The sequence below is a fragment of the Ochlerotatus camptorhynchus genome, unplaced genomic scaffold (genome assembly GCF_037179485.1).
Source record: "Ochlerotatus camptorhynchus isolate MF236.1 unplaced genomic scaffold, CSIRO-AGI_Acam_v1.1 ptg000324l, whole genome shotgun sequence".
Classification (NCBI taxonomy): Eukaryota; Metazoa; Arthropoda; class Insecta; order Diptera; family Culicidae; genus Ochlerotatus; species Ochlerotatus camptorhynchus.
This window is the reverse complement of record NW_027040812.1, coordinates 583,988-605,462: the sequence shown is the minus strand read 5'-3', so window position 1 is coordinate 605,462 and position 21,475 is coordinate 583,988. Positions and strand designations below refer to the sequence as shown.

Genomic DNA, 21,475 nt, shown 5'->3' with positions numbered 1-21,475 from the left:
GTAGGAAATTCAAAATATGTACATAGGACCTAAATCAAAGGCTATTTCTACTGTATTTTAAATCAATATCTAGAAAAAATGCACGAGAACTTCACTACACAGCTTAACGTAGTCTACGTTAACCCTGCGGTCGTGTCTTGTACACAACCCCACCATTTTTTTTCATAAACGGCATCAGAATGCAAGGTATTCATAGAAAAATCACAAAAAAATGGTTATTAAAACACATGTTATGAACAATTTAATAGGGGGATTTACGTATTCTCGGCAACCTAAGCAGCGACCTTCTTTCTATAGCCTTTTTCTCCATGGAACGCACACATATGCAGTATTGGTTTGTTTACAATCTTTTGCTGCCAGCTACTCTAACAATTTCAGTCGAAAGAATTGTCAAAAACTGTTTTGAGACGCTTTTACAAAGCTCCAATCTTCTCTAGTGCGAGCGAGTATTGTCGGCAACCAGTTTTTCTTCGGCAACCGTTCCATTTGAACTGCATGTAAATCTGCTGTTCTATTATCGGCAACTCGAAATCAGCTACAATTTGTAATACGTGTGTTGCATTTCAAAAAAACCTTGCTAGATTGCTTTTTCTCAGTGGTAAAAATATAGTCAAATTGAAGCTGAAAGCATAAAGAATCGTTTGCATGCATTCAGCGAAGTGTTTTCGTAAGAAAATCCAGTGAAAATAGTGTTTCAATTTGGGTTGCCGAAAATATTCTGTCATGCCGAAGCCGTCATTTCCCCTATTTGGTACATCAGTGCACACCAGTGCACAAACGCCAATAAGCACAAATGCAATATTTTTTTGACAAAGATACACCAAATGTCTACACCCTGTACGGTTTTACACTTCACCGGAGTAGTGCAAGTATAATCGAAAATGATAAAAGATCTATCCTGTCACCGCATACCACGTCAAATTGGCCCTAACGTGCTAACAAAGGTTTCTATCACGACCAACAATTGAAATGGCCTCAACTCCAATTTGAAAACAAACCTTGTAAGCACAGCAAAAAAATAATTTTGATATCACGTCAAAGTGGATGCACTACAATCATGTCGAAAATATGGTGTAATATTACTTGCTTAAAAGGACAAAATTATCATTAATACAATGCATGAACTGACATTACGCTGCTTTTACTGCATTTGTTTATTTATGTGGTCATAAAAATTACATGAAATTTTCGACATGATTGTAGTGCATCCACTTTGATGTGATATCAAAATTATTTTTTTGCTGTGAGGCCATTTTCTCGCGAACCGAATCCTACATTCTCATACCTGACACACAATCGAGTGGAGGAGAATTTCCCCTACCTGTTAATTTGGTCGGTTTGCATTGGCGAACTTTGGTTCACGATAAAATGACCTTACAAAGTTTGTTTACAAAATGGAGTTGAGGCCATTTCAATTGTTTGTCTTGATATCAGCAAATTATCATTTATAAAACAGTACGTGAAACCTTTGCGGAAACCCGTCACCTGGAAGATCGATCTTCTGCTCTTCAAGAGGAGACAACTAGCCAGCTCCTCATTATCATCTCCTGTGTCACATTGTCCAAACATACATCCATCCATCTCCCACCCTCACAGTCTAGTTGCTGTAGCACGTTTTCCTGACGCCGGCCAAAATATTACTAAACTCATCGTCTTTTAACTGTTCACTCGTCACATAGATGTCGGTCATACCATGCGCATTTGGCCCATGAGCCAGGTGCACCTGTTGCACATGATGATGCTGTTGTTGTGCCGCTGTCAGCTGAGAATGTTGTAACGGTAGCGCATACAGGGCCACCGGTGTCGTCGGTAGATGTCCACTGGAACTCGAACCACCGGTGCTGGAGTTGCTCCCAGGATTACTTCCCGCCGGCGAGGACGAACCCAACGAAAGCTGTTGCTGGGACTGTTGTTGCTGCTGCTGCTGTTGTTGCTGTTGTTGCTGCTGTTGTTGTTGTTGCTGTTGTTGCTGCTGCTGCTGCTGCTGTTGCTGCTGTTGTTGTTGCTGCTGTTGTTGCTGTTGCTGAGCCAAGAGGCTGGCATTCTGCTGGTGGTAGTTGTAGTAGTCCGATGTCGCTTGTGGATGTCCGTAGATGGCACCACCATGGTGGTATGATTCGTAGCTGTTAAAGTTGTGATTGCTGTCCGGATACTTCAGGTACTTGTCGAGCTCGCGAGTATCCATCTCGTCCTGACTCATCGAGGCCGGTTCGTAGGTTATGCCGTAGTCTTTGTAGGCATACGAATAGGCTGGCAGTCCGGAAGAGATTGAATTAACTCCGTAGTAGCTGTTGATCTGTTCTGCTGTTAAGCCGGAGCCCTGGTGAGTGGCTTGTTGCGCGACTTGATGGGAACCTGGACTGCCTCCGATATGAACACTGCTCACTAGGCCATTACTCGGTTTGTTCAGACTATTGCCACTGGAAATTGGAACATTGCTGCTACTACTGTTGTTGCTATTGCTGTGGTTATGATTACTACTACTGCTATTACTGTTTGTACTGAGATGCGACACATGGCTGGTGGTCAGGGTGGTTCCCAAGGTTTGATGATCCTCGGAAGTGGCTAACGGTGGAAAGTATGTTCCCGTAACAATATGACCTTGATCTAGGATACTCCGGTTTGTACACATGACGTACATTCCGTTCACCATAGCGGTGGTAGTTGTCGCTCCGGAGCTAGGAACAAGGTAGTTCCGTCTATCGTGTACACCATTCGGTAGAGATGCTTCATAATGGTATCGTTTTTCCGGGGGTCCGGAATGCATGTACGATGGAGCGGAACTGTATTCTCGCTTTATGTCGGTGTCATGATCGTAGCTGTTCGGAAAAGTGGCAGGCAGTTTTTGTTCAGCTTTTACACTGTTGTAACCATCGTAGGTCAACTTTTGCTTGCTCTTCAGATCATCGTAGCTTGCATGAAGTCCATTGTAACCTTCCTTCTCTAGCTCAAGGGGACTCATTTCCGGAGTGGGTAGCGCAGATGAGACGTCGTCGATTTTCTGACTAACATCCACCGAATTACCAGATAGTTTCCTACTATTGACACCATGTGAAGCATGTACTACCGTTGGCGGTACAGGTTCAGGACTTTGAGTAGGACTGGAATCTGGTGTGTTCAGGACGTTGTTCGCTCCGGAATAGTAGTGCGGGTTGTAATTGTACGGGCTCATTCGCTGTGACGAATCGCCGTCAAAATTCAGCTCACTTGGGGAGGAATTAATCACGGTATTGGCTTGAGTATTGTTCACTCCAGGTTGATTACCGACTGCACCGTTGGTGACGGAAGCTCCACTGCGAGCTTTGGTGTGCTTCCGACGGCGGGGTCTGTATTTGTAGTTGGGATGCTCGGTCATGTGAATCACCCGTAGCCGCTCGGCTTCCTCAACGTACGGCCGGCGATCCTGTGGCGTTAGCGAGCGCCACTTTTTACCTATAAAGAATAGAGAGAAAAATGACCCGGTTAGCGTAAGATGAATCACAGAAAACACCACACTCCATAGGAGACTTGCTACAAAGTGTAAATAGAAACATAACTACATGATAACGGAAATGATGTATTGCATCATAACACATTTCTCACATCTTTATTACAGAGTGTTGCTCCACCGAATCCGTCGCTGCACAAATAAAACAACCAGACCATGTAGCTTGAAAACAAAAAGAAAAAAAAACTTATTTGAATTTTACATGCATACATTAGCCAAAGTTATGGTCGGTAAATACTCCCCGGCCGTCCAACAGATCCGTGTGGCCCCCATCAGCAACCCTGGCTGTCGCTGGTGGAACGAATGTGGCTGTGGATTTTGTAATAGGTCCTAAGCTGTGCGCTACAATCTTCTAGCTTCAGAAGGAGCCTCCGGTTTGATGGATTGCAGACATCAGATCGGACCCCAGCGTACAGCAAATAAACGTACACACGAAAAGTGAGAAATAGAAGCAAAATTTGCATGAATGTGTTCCACTTCTGCTCGGTTGGCAGCGGTCGACCCCGGCTCGCGCGGTAGAACCAAAACAAATTCATTCGACCTAGTTGGCCGTCGCATGTTTTGAAATTGTGTGGAAATGAGATTTCCAAGGTAGATTAATTAGTTTTGCTCCTTGGGTCTCTCACTTGATTAGTAGTGTTGTGCCACAATGTCTACGTCTGCAGTGCTGAAATGAAGCACAACACTTTATTTAATCCGAGAAGCGGACGCGTACGCCACTGAGCGAACAAATATAATTTACAGCTTCCATCCGTTCTTCTCCGCTGTATATAGATGGTGAGGCAGTAACAGTTGGAGCCAACAGAACCAAAACCTGCTATAATTTATGACCTTCCTTTATCCGCCTTCACTCGGAATGGTGCGAAAAAATATGTGCGATCGGGTCTCCCACCACAATCGATGGCTCTGTAGCAGAAAACCAGCATCGATAAAGACCACAGTCGGAGAAGACCCGAGACAAGCACCGATATTAGCGGTTTTTCCGCGGTGGTGGTGGACACACGCTGAAGGACCTTTGGGGTTCGATGCGTTCGAGCTGAAACTTGAGCGAAGGCGCGTGCCAATTATACTTAAAATCGAAAACATACCTATCATGCACGGCCCTCGAAGGTGTTGCCAATACACACACAAAAAGAGGCTGTGATCGTAAGCGCAATAATGCTTCATTATTGCGGCCGCACACGGTTTCGTTTGAAGCATGCACGGCGGACGGTGTGCGCGGTGGGAATTTGGAGATGAGTAAGATTTAAGAGGCTGTTAGGTTTTTTTTTTATACCTTTGAAAATGCAACTAGGCTAATCGAGAAAGGTTTTAGACTAGGACTTGATTTTCAGTTCTAGAGCAATAGATCAGCAATTCTCAAACTTTTGAGTATGGCAACCCACCTTAAGATATTCTATACACTATTCGCGACCCACAAATATTGAGCACAAATATAAAATGGCCTTAAAGACTAAAAAAAAAAGATCAAATTGAAAAACAAAAAATGCGTTTAAAAGTCAAATATGCCCAAAATCGGACTGAAATGTGCGAAAATGATGGGATAACACTGGAAAAGTATTTAAAACACATAAGTAGATTCAAACCGGTGTAGTAAATAAAAACTAAATAGAAAAGCACTCCAAAACAATGAAATGCTAACGAAAATCAATATCGGGTCAAGTTGCAAGGGCCGTAATTTCCAAGCATTAGCTTCAGAAAACTGCAAAAACTTTTAAGATCTCGCTTCAGGGTAGTTCAGAGAACGTCGTATAAGTTTAGAGGATTTAAGGGGAGTTTTATTAAATTTAGGGAAAATCAGAAAACTTAAGAGTAGTTACTTTAATTTCAAGATAGTTAGTATTGCAGGCAACCTTTGGAGTCATTCAAACAATCGAATCGTTCAACATTTTTATGAATTAAAATAAATTTAGCGAGGGTTCACTTTTACCCCTTACTCCCCTATAAAGTGTACCCCGTATTCCCCTAATATCTCATGAACTGTTGTTTAAAGACATAGTATTCTAAAACCATGCATGGGAAAATGGAGTAAAATGGTCCAAAACACATACCTACAAAGCTCTCCGGTCTATGGGACTACGTGCAATCGATTCCCCGGACGATTTCCTTTCGGAAAAGTCGTTTTTCATGGCCGGAATTCAGCGTGCTGTTGAGATATTGAATTTTGGGTAATTTTGGACCCATTTTTGCCCATAGTGCAATGTTTCACAGTCAGACATCGTGAAACTCGCCAAGGAATCTTTGAATGTGGATGAAGTTGTTGTGAAGCCAGCCACTGTCGATACTGTTATTCGTATCATACAAGGTTGAAGTCAGCCTCAAATTCTAAGTCGAAAGCTATGGATCCTTTATCTTGGCCTCAAGGAATCGAATTTCGAGAGTTTATTGAGAATGATACAGTGTTGAACGCTTATCCAGGTCCGTCGAACAGCAATTAGAGCCAGCCGTAGCAAATACCTCTTCTTCTGCTCTCGTCAACACTCGTGCTCATTTGACCGTCTACTATCAAAACGTTCGTGGTTTGAGGACTAAAACGGATGCTCTGCTCCATTCGCTGTTTTCTTGTGATTTTGACGTCGTGGTTTTCACAGAAACGTGGCTTCATACTGACATCGCGAATGCTGAACTGTCAATAAACTACACTATCTACCCGGAAAAGTCCCGAGCTGCGCGATTTTTTTTCTTTTCTAAATTGCATGCAATCATGAGCATAGAGGAAATATACCATCACCATATCGATTTTGCAACCAAACTAGTCAATTCCAGAAAGTAGACCTAGAGATCCGCGATTTTTTTTCTAACTTGCATAGGGTTTTTGATCTAATTTCCGTCCTACTAAGCACACCCCGCGCTTTACCTCTCTCTTCTGAACGAGTTTAAACAAAAAATGGAATATTTCTGTCAAAAATTACTTTTAAATTTATTCACCTTTCCATACGTACCGTTGGATTTGATAAAGAGTCACCAATTGTTGAGATATTGATTAAAATCTAACACTGCTTCTTGATTCTAAATTCGTTCTACGAGTTTCAATTCCGTCCTAACGCATTGAAACGCCATTAGATTTTCTTCGTCCTACGGATAAACGTAGAAAAAGGGGATTCGCTAGGAGCGCTTCTTTTGTTTTGAGAACAATGAGCATAAATATTCATACAATGCGCTCTAACAGGATTTATGTTGTAGCTAATGAACTAACGCATCGGAACAAACCTATTATTGATTTGTGCACGGTGAAATAATTGATAATATTGATCTTTTCTGATCGATAGAACGGAAATGGGCGATTACGACGAAGTAGCGCTCTACCCTATAATCATTAGCATAGAAGAAATACGACAGCAACATATCTGTTTCTTAAGAAAATGTGAAGAACTCTTAGTTGAGAAGATATATCTCAGTGCCATATTGATTTGGTCTCGCAGTGGTTATTGAACACCCTTCTGGATATCCGGATTCACCGGGAAATTGCCGGGATTTCCCGGTTAATTTCGGGTCTCCCGGTTTTCCCCTGAAGTTGGCAGTTTTGAAAGTAAATATTTTATTATCTAATTTTTGTTCTGCAGCATTCTGTGAGAACATAGACTTGAGGAAATAAGGGTTATTGGTTTTAAAAAAATGCTGATCGGTAAATGCTGGGTAATGCGCAATACAGATCCCATTGAGATCACTAGCCTCTTCCCAGCAACTCCTATCCCTACCTCCCCGTGGTACCGGCCGGGAACTGTGAGCAACCTTAGGGAAAATCGGGTAACCAACCCCGGTGGGAACTTTGGTCATTAGTTGACAGGGAAGGGAGGGGGGCTGGTTTGCTTCGGCAATCTTGAGCGTCTGTTCTCCAGGAGGAGCGGCTCACAACAGCGTCTGTTCCCCATGTTAGGGGCGGCTGATCTACGTCCGAGTGCCAGTGAAGGACTCTAAGCACAACTGTGCACCCTGGACCTCCGGAAAGTAAGGGGGTTGGTGTCAGGCCCTGCGAGCCAGCCGTAAAAAGCATTGCAACGGAAAATCAGCAACAGAGAAATACGAACCGAGACTAACGGCAACGACCCCAGTGACGAAATAGGACTTGCGATTGGAAACTCGGCACGTGGAACTGTCGATCTCTCAATTTCATCGGGTGCTGAAATTCTACTGAAGGACCGCGGATTCGGCATCGTAGCGCTGAAGGAGGTGTGTTGGACAGGATCCATGGTGCGTACGTTTAGAGGCAATCATACCATCTACACGTGAGCTGGGCACAACTTTCATCGTGATGGGCGAAATGCAGAAGCGCGTGATCGGTTGGTGACCGATCGACGAAAGAATGTGCAGGTTGAGGATCAAGGGCCGATTCTTCAACTTTAGCATAATCAACGTGCACAGCCCTCACTCCGGAAGCACTGATGATGACAAGGACGCATTTTACGCGCAGCTCGACCGCGAGTACGATCGCTGCCCAAACCACGACGTCAAAATCATCATAGGAGACCTAAACGCTCAGGTAGGCCAGGAGGAGGAATTCAGACCGACGATTGGAAAGTTTAGCGCCCACCAGCTGACGAAAGGGAAAGGACGTTACACCTGGAGATCACCACAGCAGACGGAATCGCAAATCAACCACGTTCTGATTGATGGACGGCACTTCTTCGACATTATCGACGTCAGGACCTATCGTGGCTCTAACATTGACTCTGACCACTACCTGGCGATGGTCAAACTTTCCGTCATCAACGATGTACGGTACCGACGCCCGCCACGGTACAACCTAGAGCGACTGAAGCAAGCGGATGTCGCCTTAGCATACGCGCAGAATCTCGAGGCAGCGTTGCCAGAGAAGGGCGAGCTCTAGAGGACTGCTGGAGTACAGTAAAAGCAGCCATCGGGTACGTGGAAAGAAGGCGACGGAATGAATGGTTCGACGAGGAATGCAGAGCGATTTTGGAGGAGAAGAACGCAGCGCGGGCGGTAATGCTGCAGCATGGAACCCGACAGAACGTGGAACTGTATAAACAGAAGCGGAAACAGCAGACCCACATCTTTCGGAAGAAAAAACGCCGCTTGGAAGAAGCGGAGCGCGAGGAAATGGAACTGCTGTGCCGTTCCCAAGAAACACGAAAGTTCTAATAGAAGCTCAACGCATCCCGCAACGGCTTCGGGCCGCGAGCCGAAATGTGCAAGGATAAGGACGGGAGCCTCTTGACGGACAGCCCTTCGATGCGCACCTGAATGGCGAGGAGAACGTAGGCACGGGAGATCAGCGCAATGGAGGAAACAACTACGTCCGTGCAGCAGAGGATGGAACTGACCCAACTCCCACGATGAGGGAAGTTAAGGATGCCATTCAGCAGCTCAAAAACAACAAAGCAGCTGGTACGGATGGTATCGCAGCCGAACTCATCAAGATGGGCCCAGAAAAGTTGGCTACCTAACTGTACCGGATGATAGTCAGGATCTGGGAAACAGAACAGCTACCGGAGGAGTGGAAGGAGGGGGTAATCTGCCCCATTCACAAGAAAGGCGACTATTTGGAATGTGAGAACTTCAGAGCGATCACCATTTTGAATACCGCCTACAAAGTGCTATCCCAGATCATTTTCCGTCGTCTATCACCTAAAATGACCGAGTTCGTGGGAAGTTATCAAGCCGGCTTCATCGACGGCCGATCGACAACGGACCAGATCTTCACAGTACGGCAAATCCTCCAGAAATGCCGTGAATACCAGGTCCCAACGCATCATTTGTTCATCGACTTTAAGGCGGCATACGACAGTATCGACCGCACAGAGCTATGGAAAATCATGGACGAAAACGGCTTTCCTGGGAAGCTGATCAGACTGATCAAAGCAACGGTGACGGACTCTCATACCTACTCTTCAACATCGCTCTAGAAGGTGTAATCCTAAGTAACATTGCAAGATTTATAGAGATTTTATAGCATTCTACAAGTCTAAATCATGGTCTACATAACCCTCATAAAACCAAAATTGTTACTAGGGATGCGACAAGCCGGGCTCAACAGCCGGGGTACGATTTTCACGAAATTCGGTCAATTTGTGTGCTTTGGACATTATCGCAAGAACATTTGCAACGGTGGCAGAACTACACACCAAAAAAATCTGAATTTTACTGGCGATGTAAACATCCATGCATGCAAACATTAAAACATGTAAACTTCCTTTTCACGTAAACTAGCAGCTAGCAAGACATGTTGCAAACAAAAGTGGACAGTTGCATACAAATTTACACTATTTTTTTTAGCTGTGTGTACACCCGCCTGAAACACGAAGCAGCAAAGGTCGGACTGGTGGTGAGTGCGTCAAAAACAAAGTACATGCTAGTAGGCGGAACCGAACATGACAGGATTCGTCTAGGAAGTAATGTCACGATAGATGGAGATACTTTCGAGGTAGTGGAGGAATTCGTTTACCTTGGATCCTTACTGACGGCTGACAACAATGTGAGTCGTGAGATACGAAGGCGCATCATCAGTGGAAGTCGTACCTACTACGGTCAAAAAATATTCACCCCCTCACCAAATGTACCATGTACAGAACGCTAATAAGACCGGTAGTCCTCTATGGATACGAGACATGGACTATGCTCGAGGAGGACCTGCAAGCACTCCGAGTTTTCGAGCGACGTGTGCTAAGGACGATCTTCGGCTGTGTGCAGGAATACGGTGAGTGGCGGCGCAGAATGAAGCACGAGCTTTCGGCGAACCCAGCATCCAGAAGGTGGCCAAAGCCGGAAGGATGCGTTGGGCAGGACATGTTGTAAGAATGCTGGACAACAACCCTGCAAAGTTGGCGTTCGCTACTGATCCGGTTGGCACAAGAAGGCGTGGAGCGTAGAGAGCACGATGGGCGGACCAGGTAGAGCGTGATCTAGCGAGCATTGGGCATGACCGAGGATGGAGAGCGGCAGCCGCAAACCGAGTATTGTAGCGTACTATTGTTGATTATGTCTTATCTTAAATGTGAAGTTGTACAAATAAATGTATGTATGTATGGGATTAAAAAAAAGACAAACTTTTAGTAAATCAAACTCAGAATAATGTTCAAAGCACCGGAAAAACAGAGACAAAAAAGACACAATTAGATTTAAAATAGAGCTTTTAAAAATAGTTGAACCATTAACAGTTTTAATTATTTCTATTCATCTCATAATCCTTGAAAGCAATCTTTACGTTCAATAGCCCGCATCACAAATCACACGTAATGGTAATTCCTCATCGTCGTCGAGGTGGACACTTTCTCGTATTCCGCCCGATGCCACTCCCATGGCATGCAGGCTCCGGTTCGTGAAAATTTCTGCACTCGATCGTATCCAAAGTCACACCACTCACACGAAGATCCCCGATACCCGTGTGGACAGCGACATTGTTCCACTCGAGTTACCTTCCCCAGGCCGTGGTAGCCGAGGTCCGTCGAGGCATTCATCACCATCGGTGTACTGGCGGGCATAAAATTTCCATTCACCGGATACATCCGTATCATAAACGTGTCAATGTAGGCCAAAACGGTCATAACATCCTCACGGGTTACCCGTTTGCCGTCCGGTTTGATAAAACTTATCTCACTGAATCGAAACGCTACCGGATTGGATTGGTTTGGGATAAATCGAAGCTTATGTGAATAGAGTAGGGTGGTGTTGTAACCCTGAAAAGTAATCAGATGAGATCAAGTGAAATATTGGTATTTTGAGATTGATCAAAACCTTCAAAATGATGTCCGGTTCCTCTTTTGAGTAAGAGGAGTTATCTACTGAAATTTCATACTGAAACTGTTCTCCATACGAACCCACTTGATACCGGATAAATCTGAAGGGTAGAAAGTAGTAGGGAGTGGTGTTCTTTGGAACCTGCTCGAAATGGTCATAGATTTTGAACTTTGACGATAGCAGGTTCACAACCGTTGCATACTTCATTTTCCAGTCGTTCATCGCCATCGTGTACTGAAAATTGCAAAAAATTGTGTTCCTATGCCTTTGAAAAAATAAAAATAAAGTTTGGATCTTACATTCCATCGATAGAGATCCGCTGCATGGCACAAACTAGACACTCCAGAACAGACACATTTCAAGCACATTTTCCTCTTGCCAACTTCGTTGAAGTAACCTTCTTTGCACACGTTTCCTGTGACCTTGACGACGGTTGGAACCGATTCAATTGTCCTATTCAGCTGTCTCGCGACGCAGGTGTAGTTTCCGCTGTCGATCAACCGCATTCGACAGCTCAGCTCTCCGATACCATCCTCCGTAATCCAATCGCAGTACGATTCCGGTTGTTTGTCGTTCATCTTCCACTCAATGATCGGAATTGGGACGCCACTAGCTTTACAAGTAAGATTCATCCAGTTATCAACCTGCACGGTTACATTCAACGAAGGTACCTCAAGGAAAACGGCAGGTTCGCATCCTTCCTCGTCCGATCCGTCGATACAGTGCTGAAAGTGGTCACATCGAAAAGTTTGCGATATGGACCACCCATTTCGGCAGTAAAATGGTCGATAGCGGATAGGCGTTCGATCCACTGCAGAGATGCCCGTATCAGTAAGTTGAAAAATTTCTAACTTAATAGAATCTGAAGATACCTGCGAGCGTGACCGATAAAGTCCAGCCAAATACTAGCAACCCGAATGCAAATGATCGTCTCACAATTGTCATTCTAAATCACTTAAAACTTACAGCTGAGCATGCGGTTTTATGAATGGCACTCTTATCAGTTGTTTACTGTAGTAAGACTGCTTGTGTTATAGCTACACACCATGAAAAAGTAGTATAAATGTCAGTGCCCTGCGACCGACACATGCAAGTCGCCCGAAGAATCAGACAAAAGAAACGGGAAGTCATTAGTAATTTCTAAGCGTGTACATACTGAACTACGAACGAACTAATTCGGTCTTATCTCCAGGCATTCCGGGGCACTGGAAAGGTTATCGCAAAGATTTCAAACTAAGTTGTTTGAGGCTGAATCGATCGATCGAATTGCAATTGATCAGTCCGCTCCATCTGATCAAAATGGTTCAACCCAGCCATCTTCTGGGAATCGTCATCCTTATCCTAATCGGATATTCTTCAGAACTTGAAGTCAATTCTGAGGAATCGACCATGCCGAGAATTTTAACCACAGTTGTGCCACTTGGGAAACGCCTTAAACTAAGTGTGATTAGCAGGTATTATCCGGCACTAAGTTGGCGATTCAATGGTACAGCTGTCTCGGAAAAGTGCGAAAAGGAGACGTCCCCGGAAGGGAGCACCCTAATCTGCACCAATATGGATTGGTCCGATGCAGGGCTGTATGAATACCGAGGAATCACTAAAAACCATCAGGACATATTGCTGGCGGTGAATGTGAAGATTGCCGAGTGTTCGAAAGAGTTGGCTGCCAAGCAGCGAATCGAGTGGAAAGATAGTGCTTCTCAGGAGAGTGAAAAGTGCTTTTGCTCAGGAATTACTCATAATTGTTCGATGGCGAATGATCTCTTCAGGAGTAAGGTTGGAATTTCCGTCGTTTGAGTTGTGTTCAATTTTAACAAGTCTAACTTCTTTCCGTAGATAACAGCTAGCATATCAGAAAAAGATATGGTTGAATTGCATATAACGGCAACAAAGGTGGAAGAATACTCGAACGAAGATCATGAATCGGAGTTATCAACGTACTACATTCTCCCGGAAAAGCTGAATGGAAATCTACTGAAGTCATACGGAGGGTATCTGGATTTACCCTCAATCGATAATGACATTGATAAGGATAAGCCGGATCTGGTCTTGCAGAGTAAAAGTCGGACATTGGTCTATTTTGAGAGAAGGGAGCAGGTGATAAGCAGGATAAGTGGAGAGCTAAGCAGAAATTTGGTGTACATGAATGAGCAGAACTGGCGTCAGCTGAATAACAGTGCCGTTTCCAGGGAGATGTTTTTGACTGTATTGTCGAACGTGAACAATTTTTACGTAAAATATAACCAATATATGAACTATGAACCGGTCCAGATTGTCTTGGATAGCGCTGATATCAAGGATCACGGTTTGGGTAAAGTTACAACCATTGAAAAATGCAATTGCCGATCCGGATACACGGGCCTGTCTTGCGAGAGCTGTTCGCGTGGATTCTATCGAAGACCTGCCGTACGAGAGCAAGGAATTTGCGTTTCTATAAAAGAGAAATTGGAACCCATAGCCTTAAGACTGAAACATCAATTGGAGCAAATTCAAAACAAACTATAAGTAAGGCTTAAGCATAAAATAAAAATGAACAAGGCCGTTTTGACTATCTCAAAGTTCAGTAGGATTTCATTCAGTTTGTAAAATGTGGGGTTACACAAAATTGAGTAGTAATATTACTACTTACGAAAGTGAGTGAAATCTTTCTAAATTTTGAGTAAATCTCATCGCCTGTGAACCGCAAGTGTTGCGATCTATCATAAAAAATTCACTCCATACACCAAATTGTACCGTAAGTTTCACACCTCATTTTACGTTCTTCTCCTACCTCCCCTCAACATTTTACAGCTAGCAGAGCAAATACACGGGCCGACCGTTTCAACAGGTCCGTGTCTGTCCAATCAATCGCCATTACAGCGGCATGTAATTGATGATTAATTACCGCCATTGTTTTGCACGAATGTCTGGTGTTATGCTTTATTCCCTCCTTCCTACTTTTTCTTATACTTCTTAGCACCGCCGGTTGGTTTCAACGGCTACGAGCGCCATTCGGCCATACTAAAACTTTGTCAACGCCGCGTCGTCGCAGTACATACGACTGCTGAATAGCAGCACGTGAACCTATGTTATAGCATAAGTAGCACAAACAGCATATATGTAGGTATGCCTAAAAATGACTCACCACGTTCAGTTTGATTTGATTGGTTCGGTGGTGCTGGTAGGATGGGTTGATCAATGTTGGAGAGACGAGAGAAAGCGTTGGAGGGAGAAACGACCACCCAACCGCAACCAATCACTCCCAACGGCCATGCACATTTTTGTTCAATAAGTTGGCATGTGGTCGATGGTGATTTCCGATAGCATAAAGGGTGATACGGTCAAAATTTGGTCAAGGGAAAACGCGTGTAAATCGGTGAAATCGTTTATTTAAAAAATCAAATTAAATTTCTTTTTCAAGTTCAATTAGTATAAAATTCAGGAAAAATATTCAGTTAGGCTTCCGCTTTTCCAAATCCGAATTGCCGGGCCTTACGCTTGACCCCTGCCATCAGATTTTGTACAGCCACCTTGTCCACCTGCTTCGCCGCAGAAAGCCAGTTTGCCTTGAACTGCTGCTCGCCCTTAGCAGTTTTTTTGGTCTTCTTTAGGTTCCGCTTGACAATAGCCCAGTATTTCTCAATTGGGCGGAGATCTGGCGTGTTGGGAGGGTTCTTGTCCTTGGGAACCACCTGCACGTTGTTGGCGGCGTACCACTCCATGGCCTTTTTACCGTAATGGCAAGATGCCAAATCCGGCCAAAACAGTACGGAACAACCGTGTTTCTTCAGGAAAGGCAGCAGACGTTTATTCAAACACTCTTTCACGTAAATTTCTTGGTTGACAGTCCCGGAAGCTATGAAAATGCTGCTTTTCAAGCCACAGGTACAGATGGCTTGCCAAACCAGATATTTCTTTGCGAACTTTGACAGTTTCATGTGCTTGAAAACATCTGCTACCTTTCCCCTTCCTTTTGCCGTATAAAACTCCTGTCCCGGAAGCTGCTTGTAGTCGGCTTTGACGTAGGTTTCGTCGTCCATTACCACGCAGTCAAACTTCGTCAGCATCGTCGTATACAGCCTCCGGGATCGCGCTTTGGCCGTCGTATTTTGTTTATCATCGCGATTTGGAGTCACTACCTTCTTGTAAGTCGATAGTCCGGCTCGTTTTTTGGCTCGATGCACGGTTGTAGACGATACACCCAGCTTATTTGCGGCATCTCGGAGAGAGAGGTTAGGGTTTCGCTTGAAACTACCGGCAACTCTCTTTGTCGTCTCAGCGGCTTCCGGTTTTCGATTTCCCCCCGATCCAGACTTCCTGGCTGTCGACAAACGTTCCCCAAACACTTTAATTACATTTGTAACGGTTGATTTGGCAACTTTTAGCGATTTTGCCAACTTTGCGTGCGAGTAGCTCGGATTTTCGCGATGCGCGAGCAAAATTTTGATACGCTGCTCTTCTTGCTTGGACGGCATTTTGACAACTGAAGAGTGAATTCCAAAATCAAAATAGGAGCAACATTCTACACACACACACCTTCAAAATGAGGGGTGTTCAGGTTTTTTAAATGCAAAATTGAAAGAAATACGTCAAGTTGATATTGACCAAATTTTGACCGTATCACCCTTTAGACAGCACCGAAGGTGACCACGAGATACATTCTCGGCAGTGATGCCAGATTTCTTTGAGGTCAATTCTGCAGATGTCCAACTTTTTTTCGGCAAGGCAAAATCACGAAATTAATTGAAATGTGTCTAAATTATTGACTTAATCAAAAAAAAAAGTGTGTTAAGAGGCATTGCTCACAATTCTACAATTTCAAAAATTTATCATGACCTACTATGGATCTTCCTTAGCTCAATCAGTTAAGGTGTAGCTACAAAGCAAGACCATGCTGGAGGTGGCTGGGTTCGATTCCAGGTCCGGTCTAGGCATTTTTTGGGTTGGCAAATTTCACGACCTTCGTGGGCATAGAGTATGATTGTACTTGTCACACAATTATACTAATGCACAAATGGTACACGCATCGAAAGATCTCCATGATTAATTGTGGAGGTGCATCTAAAGCACTAAGCTGAGAGCACACAATTTGCTAATATATGCGATAAGCAATAAGCTTGAAATGTGAAGAAGAAGTACTATGTAAAAAAAATGATAATCCAAACTTTTCCCCGAGTTTTACCGATTCGTCATTTGACGTGGAACTGCTCTACTATCTTCTGCTCAGTAAGAAAAACGATCGCCATTCAGGCTATCGATTTTGAATGAGTCTCCTATTAAAACACTATTTTGAACTAAAAGCAGCTTGCATCTTGGAGTTCTAAGTATGTTACAGATTGAAGTAAACTTGATATTAATAAACAATTATGTTTTGTAACTCAAAACTATGACATTATCTAACGGTTATAATATTTCTTTTATAAAACAGCTGGTACTAGCAACTGAGCACCGTTTACAGCTTAGCAACAATATTTGGCTGCATTGAAGTTTATTCAGTCAAAAAGGCATATTCGGTTTGATATTATCAGTGGTAGGGTTTTTGATCTAATTCCCGTCCTACTTAGCACATCCCGCACTTCACCTCTCTTTTTTTTTTGGAAAGGTTTGAACAAAACATGGAATATTTTCATCAAAGATAACCTTTAAATTTATTCCCCTTTCTATACGTACTGTTGGATTTGATAAAGACTCACAAATTATTGAGATATTGTAAGAAATCTAACACTGCTTCTTGATTCTAAATTTGTCCTACGAGTTTCAATTCTGTCCTAACGCATTGAAACGCCTTAAGTTTTTCTTCGTCGTACGAATGATGGTAGAAAAAGTGGATTTGCCAGGGGATTTGCTGTGAGCGCTTCTTTTGTTTTAATAACCATGAGAGTAAATATTCATACAATGCGCTGTAATAGGCTTTATAATGTGGCTTATGAACTAACGGATCGGAACAAACGTAGGGTAATTGACTCTGGTTGGACCTATCCAAAAACTGATGATGGTTGGACCTATTTTTCCAATCACTAGTTTAGTCAATCTACGCTAATTTTTTTTTTTTTTTTTCAAAGATCACTTTACTATCATAAAAAAAAAAAACTATTTTTCTTCAATTTGTATGGGTGTTTTATTGAAAAAAAAAACTTCAAAACAATTGAGTTTCAATGTGTTTTCAAAACAGTTCACTTTCCACGCATTAGCTCGTCAGCATGCCTTACTTTGAAACGTACAAAAAAGGAATATTTTTTACATTTATTTTTCTTTTCATGCAGTAAAATACTGGTTTAAGGTGTAAACAACACGTTAGTATGACATTTATCCATTGGTTTCACTAAAATGTTTGAATAATTGACGAAATTCAAATAGATAAATATGATCATGGTTGGACCTACGCATGATGATGGTTGGACCTATGTGTTTCCTAAGACGGCCGCTAGGTGCGCTTCGGTTTGTCTACATCCTTCATGCGCAGCTGATTTGAAATTCGATTTCGTTTCGGCCGAGATTGAAAAAATGGCTAAAGAAAAGAGTTATAAAGTCCAAAATCTTCAAGAGGCTGTTCTTTTAGTAAGAAATAAATCACCTACCGCGTATCAGGCACAGAAAAGGTACAATATTCCGAAAACGACACTTCACGCAAAAATTAAGGGAAGCCACGGCAAGAAATATGGAAGGGAAATAGTGTTGAATGTTGATTTGGAGAACCAGCTAGGGGATGTGCGCTGCTTCTGGCAGTCCCAAGACTACCAAAAAGATCTGGAAGCTGCTAAAGACCTTGCGTCACTAGTTGGGCGTAAATTTAAAGGAGGAATTCCATCGTCAGGTTGGCTGAAAGGGGAACCACCGATTTCCGAACTACCACGAAAGCGAAGAATCTGTTAATATGAATTGACATTAAGCACTGTGTGTGAATTAACTTGAAATAAAATGTTAACAAACTAAAAATTACTCCTTTAAATTTGTCGAACCTCTTAACGGAATCCCTTTATGAAGAGCTCTTCATAAAAATTACTAACTGAAACTTATTTCCAAAAAAAAAAACTACTACGCAGTAAAAATGTATGAAAATTAATCGTGATTTGATTTCAAAAGTAACTGAATAAATTCTAATGCAAAACAATATCACACACAATTTTCCATTTTAAAAGACGTAATTTATAAAAATACGGTTAAAAGTGGGTTCATTTTAGTTTAATTTTACTTGAGAGGTTTCAATTTCACTGAAAAACACTTTAATTTACCGCGACACATCCAATCTTCCACCATTAATGATATAAATTTACATGCGCTCAACGTAAAACATTCAATTTTTACGTTTATCGTTTTGTTTTGAAGCGCGAATGGTCATGGTTGGAGCAGCATGCGTGGAGGAAAAAACATATCTTCAGGTAACCGACAGAATGTTGGACTGTAGGTTCAAGAACCTCATAAACACTAAATTCTTTGATTTTTTTCAGATAGGAAAATTCATCGATGACCCGTATGAAGCAGACCGCTGGAAAGGATGCTGAAGAAATGCTCTTTACAAAGCAGCTGCCAAAACGCATCACGTGAAAAATCTCTCTGCTAATGTCCGGGAGCAGTAGCTCTGCATGAGTTCCGCTAATACCAGAAAGCTACTGATCCGTATGCTACCGTTCCAGCGTGGTACGTAATATCACTATTAAAGCCTTCAAAACGGATCTGCGCTATCGAATCTGGTGGAAAGAGCCATACATGCCAACTGTGCAATTATGTTGCTTAGGAATATTCAGCGAACCCAAAAGAAACGTGCCCGAGAAAAACAAGGCAAATGTAAAAAAATAGAAAAATTTTAGTTCTTGTGAATAAATCTGAAAACAAATAATAATGCATTTATAAAATCATCCGAAAACAGGTATGATGAAATAAATTGTTTTACCTAACCTCAAAATATAATCGCAAGACCCAAGATTACATGATGATTGAATTTTACATGGAATGTAAATTTATGCTATGAAAAAATACGACGTGTAATTTTGAAAACTGATCTAAAAATATGTTATATATGATGTGGTATTTTTGTTACATGCAGTAAAACGTAAAATCACACGTTTCGTTCTAACTGTGTAGGAGAAAAAAAACTATTAAACCAGAATTAGGTTCTGATATTCTGTCATTTTAAGCCCCTAAATTGCTCGGGGGCACCCAGGACATGCCCAGAAGTGGCCAATGTGGTCCAAGGCACTCAATTTTGTTATTGATCTTGTTATCGAATTTTGAAGTAATGTGAAATGTTGCATGATAGGTTTTATTCCTTCCATGTCAAAATTAGGTCCATGTTCCATATACCCTGGAACTTGTTCCGGTCATATCTCCGGAACCAGTTGACCGATTCAAAAAAAATTCAATAGCTTTCAATGGGACCACAATACCTATAGTTTGATGTTGAAAAATTTCCAAATCGGGTAAATGATTTCCGAGAAAATGAGTCATGATGAATAGCTAATGCGTGGAAAGTGAACTTTTTTAAAAACGAAGTTAAACTCAAATTTCTTAATTTTTTTAAATAGAAAATTCATAAAAACTGTATAAAAGGGTTTTTTTTCATGATACCAAAAAGTTCTAAACAAAGTTGTTGAACAAATATGGGCTAAACTAGCATTTGCAAAAATAGGTCCAACCATCATCATTTTTTAGGTCCAACCAAAATCAGTATAGGTCCAACCAACATCATAATTCTTTGCTGAATAAAAACGTTTTATAAAATCACTTTTCATAATATTTAACTTTTTATGTTATTATTAGAAACAAGAAAGGTAGATCTTTCCCCTACTTACGCATTTTTCATAATTATTTGTTGAATTCATAAAAAAATACGACATGAATGTTGACGTCGTGTGAAACCGGCCTAAATAGGTCCAACCATCATCAGTTACCCTATTATTGATTTATGCTCGGTGAAATCATTGATGTTATTGATTATTTCTGATCGATACAACGGAAATGGGTGATAGCGACGAAGCAGCGCTCTTCCCTATGTTCTACACAGAAAAAAACACTGAATTTTATCTGACGCGTAACTCGTCTTGTTTAATTTTGAGCTATATTCTGCACCGAAATTGCTTACAAACTTGTATTCAATATTGCAGATTTACACGATATTGCGCTTAAATTTACATGAAATATCGTGTAAAATTGCGCCAATTCTAGCGTTAATAACGTGGATACATGAATTTTTCATACGGTGTAGACACTTTTTCAAAAGTTTATGTCACACCAAGTTGCTACCTCTTTTTGTTGGAAAGTTAATAATGGCTTTTATAAAAGTTAAATTAATGAGCTAAGCAAAACAAAATTCTCGCAATTTTTTCACCATCAATAATTAAAAATCCGATCATCCAAATGCATCTAATTGCAAAAAATTAAATTCTGTTATGTTTGGATATCAACATCCGAAAATGCCGTATTTTTCAATGAAAAGCTTTTATAACTGTCCAACAAAATGAGAAAACAAATCGGTTGCATGGGCAAAATCGTGTTTCAATAAATTTAAAAAAAAATCCTATATACATCTTTTTTAAGAAATCAGTCCATAAAAACTTACTGATGAAAGACCGATTTTTGAGGGGCCACCCTAAAATGCTGATTAAAAATCAGAATAAATCGTGAACCATTAGAGACAAGAAATTGCTTCCTTGGGCAAAGTTATTTCAAATAACTTGTTTTATAACTTTCTGCAGCACTCTCAAATAATTGAAAGGTTGTTATTTCTTACTACTCAACCATAACGACCACCCTAATGTCTTGATCATAAAACAAATGAAAAAACTTTTCCGAAGACAGTAATGATTTAGGCACACACAATTTATTCCACCTAAATACGGCTTCTGAACCTTACTAGAAATCGGAAAACCTTACGGACAATCGAATCCCCTCTTATTATAGAGCATTGCTACATTTTCTCATATTTAGTTTAAGCTCCCATTTAAGATAAAAATGAGTTTACTTTGTATATTTTTTGATGGTAATCCAAAAGCTCAAATTCAACTTAAAGCTTGAATTTCCATGCCTATCGCTAGTATTTGTATCTTTTCGTGCAAGACTATTTTTATTGATTGCTATACAGAGCTGGATGGAGGGCCTTAAAGCTTTGGTCAACAATTCCTTTTCTCGATGATACATAGGAATTTAAGATACGCCCTTGCAAACCAACATGACGATGATTACAGTGCACAGTAGTGGTCCAGAATGCAGATTTAGGTGGAATGATATGTTTTGAGCCTGAAATTGAAACTGTAGACTAAAAGTCTCTTCTACAAAGTTGTTCCTTATAGTTAGGCCCTCATTTTTATGACAATG

The 21,475-nt window shown here is 41.7% G+C and overlaps 3 protein-coding genes across 4 annotated transcripts in view; 1 reads left to right on the top strand and 2 right to left on the bottom strand.

The window, feature by feature from the left end:
* Positions 1–615: 615 nt before the first annotated feature.
* The window catches only part of Sox15 (Sox box protein 15), a 239,795-nt gene continuing 218,935 nt past the window's right edge, over positions 616–21,475 (bottom strand). The window contains exon 3 of the mRNA XM_065229926.1: positions 616–3,432. Within this exon, the coding sequence (XP_065085998.1) occupies positions 1,598–3,432 (1,835 nt within the window). The 3' untranslated portion in view covers positions 616–1,597. The remainder of the gene's footprint in view (positions 3,433–21,475) is intronic.
* Positions 9,821–11,939, bottom strand: LOC135708013 (basement membrane proteoglycan-like). 2 transcript variants are annotated; one of them, XM_065229951.1, is made up of 4 exons: positions 11,857–11,939; positions 11,485–11,798; positions 11,183–11,419; positions 9,821–11,124 (listed from the first exon to the last, which is right to left on the bottom strand). In XM_065229951.1, exons 2-4 carry the CDS (start codon positions 11,761–11,763, stop codon positions 10,675–10,677), a joined length of 966 nt encoding a protein of 321 aa, XP_065086023.1. In that variant the 5' UTR covers positions 11,764–11,798; positions 11,857–11,939; the 3' UTR covers positions 9,821–10,674. The 2 variants fall into 2 exon arrangements, with proteins under 2 accessions (XP_065086023.1, XP_065086022.1); XM_065229950.1 differs by having other exon boundaries at positions 11,485–11,895.
* On the top strand, positions 12,384–13,873 carry LOC135708027 (laminin subunit alpha-2-like). The gene is made up of 2 exons (XM_065229966.1): positions 12,384–12,961; positions 13,022–13,873. Exons 1-2 carry the CDS (start codon positions 12,485–12,487, stop codon positions 13,688–13,690), a joined length of 1,146 nt encoding a protein of 381 aa, XP_065086038.1. The 5' UTR covers positions 12,384–12,484; the 3' UTR covers positions 13,691–13,873.

Coding starts and splice junctions, on each gene's coding strand:
- LOC135708027 (XM_065229966.1), top strand. CDS start 12,485: ATGGTTCAACCCAGCCATCTTCTGGGAATCGTCATCCTTATCCTAATC. Junction 12,962..13,021: donor ATGATCTCTTCAGGAGTAAG/GTTGGAATTTCC, acceptor TTCTTTCCGTAG/ATAACAGCTAGCATATCAGA.
- LOC135708013 (XM_065229950.1), bottom strand. CDS start 11,817: ATGAATCTTACTTGTAAAGCTAGTGGCGTCCCAATTCCGATCATTGAG. Junction 11,420..11,484: donor CGGATCTCTATCGATGGAAT/GTAAGATCCAAA, acceptor TGCAATTTTCAG/TACACGATGGCGATGAACGA. Junction 11,125..11,182: donor AACCGGACATCATTTTGAAG/GTTTTGATCAAT, acceptor ATTACTTTTCAG/GGTTACAACACCACCCTACT.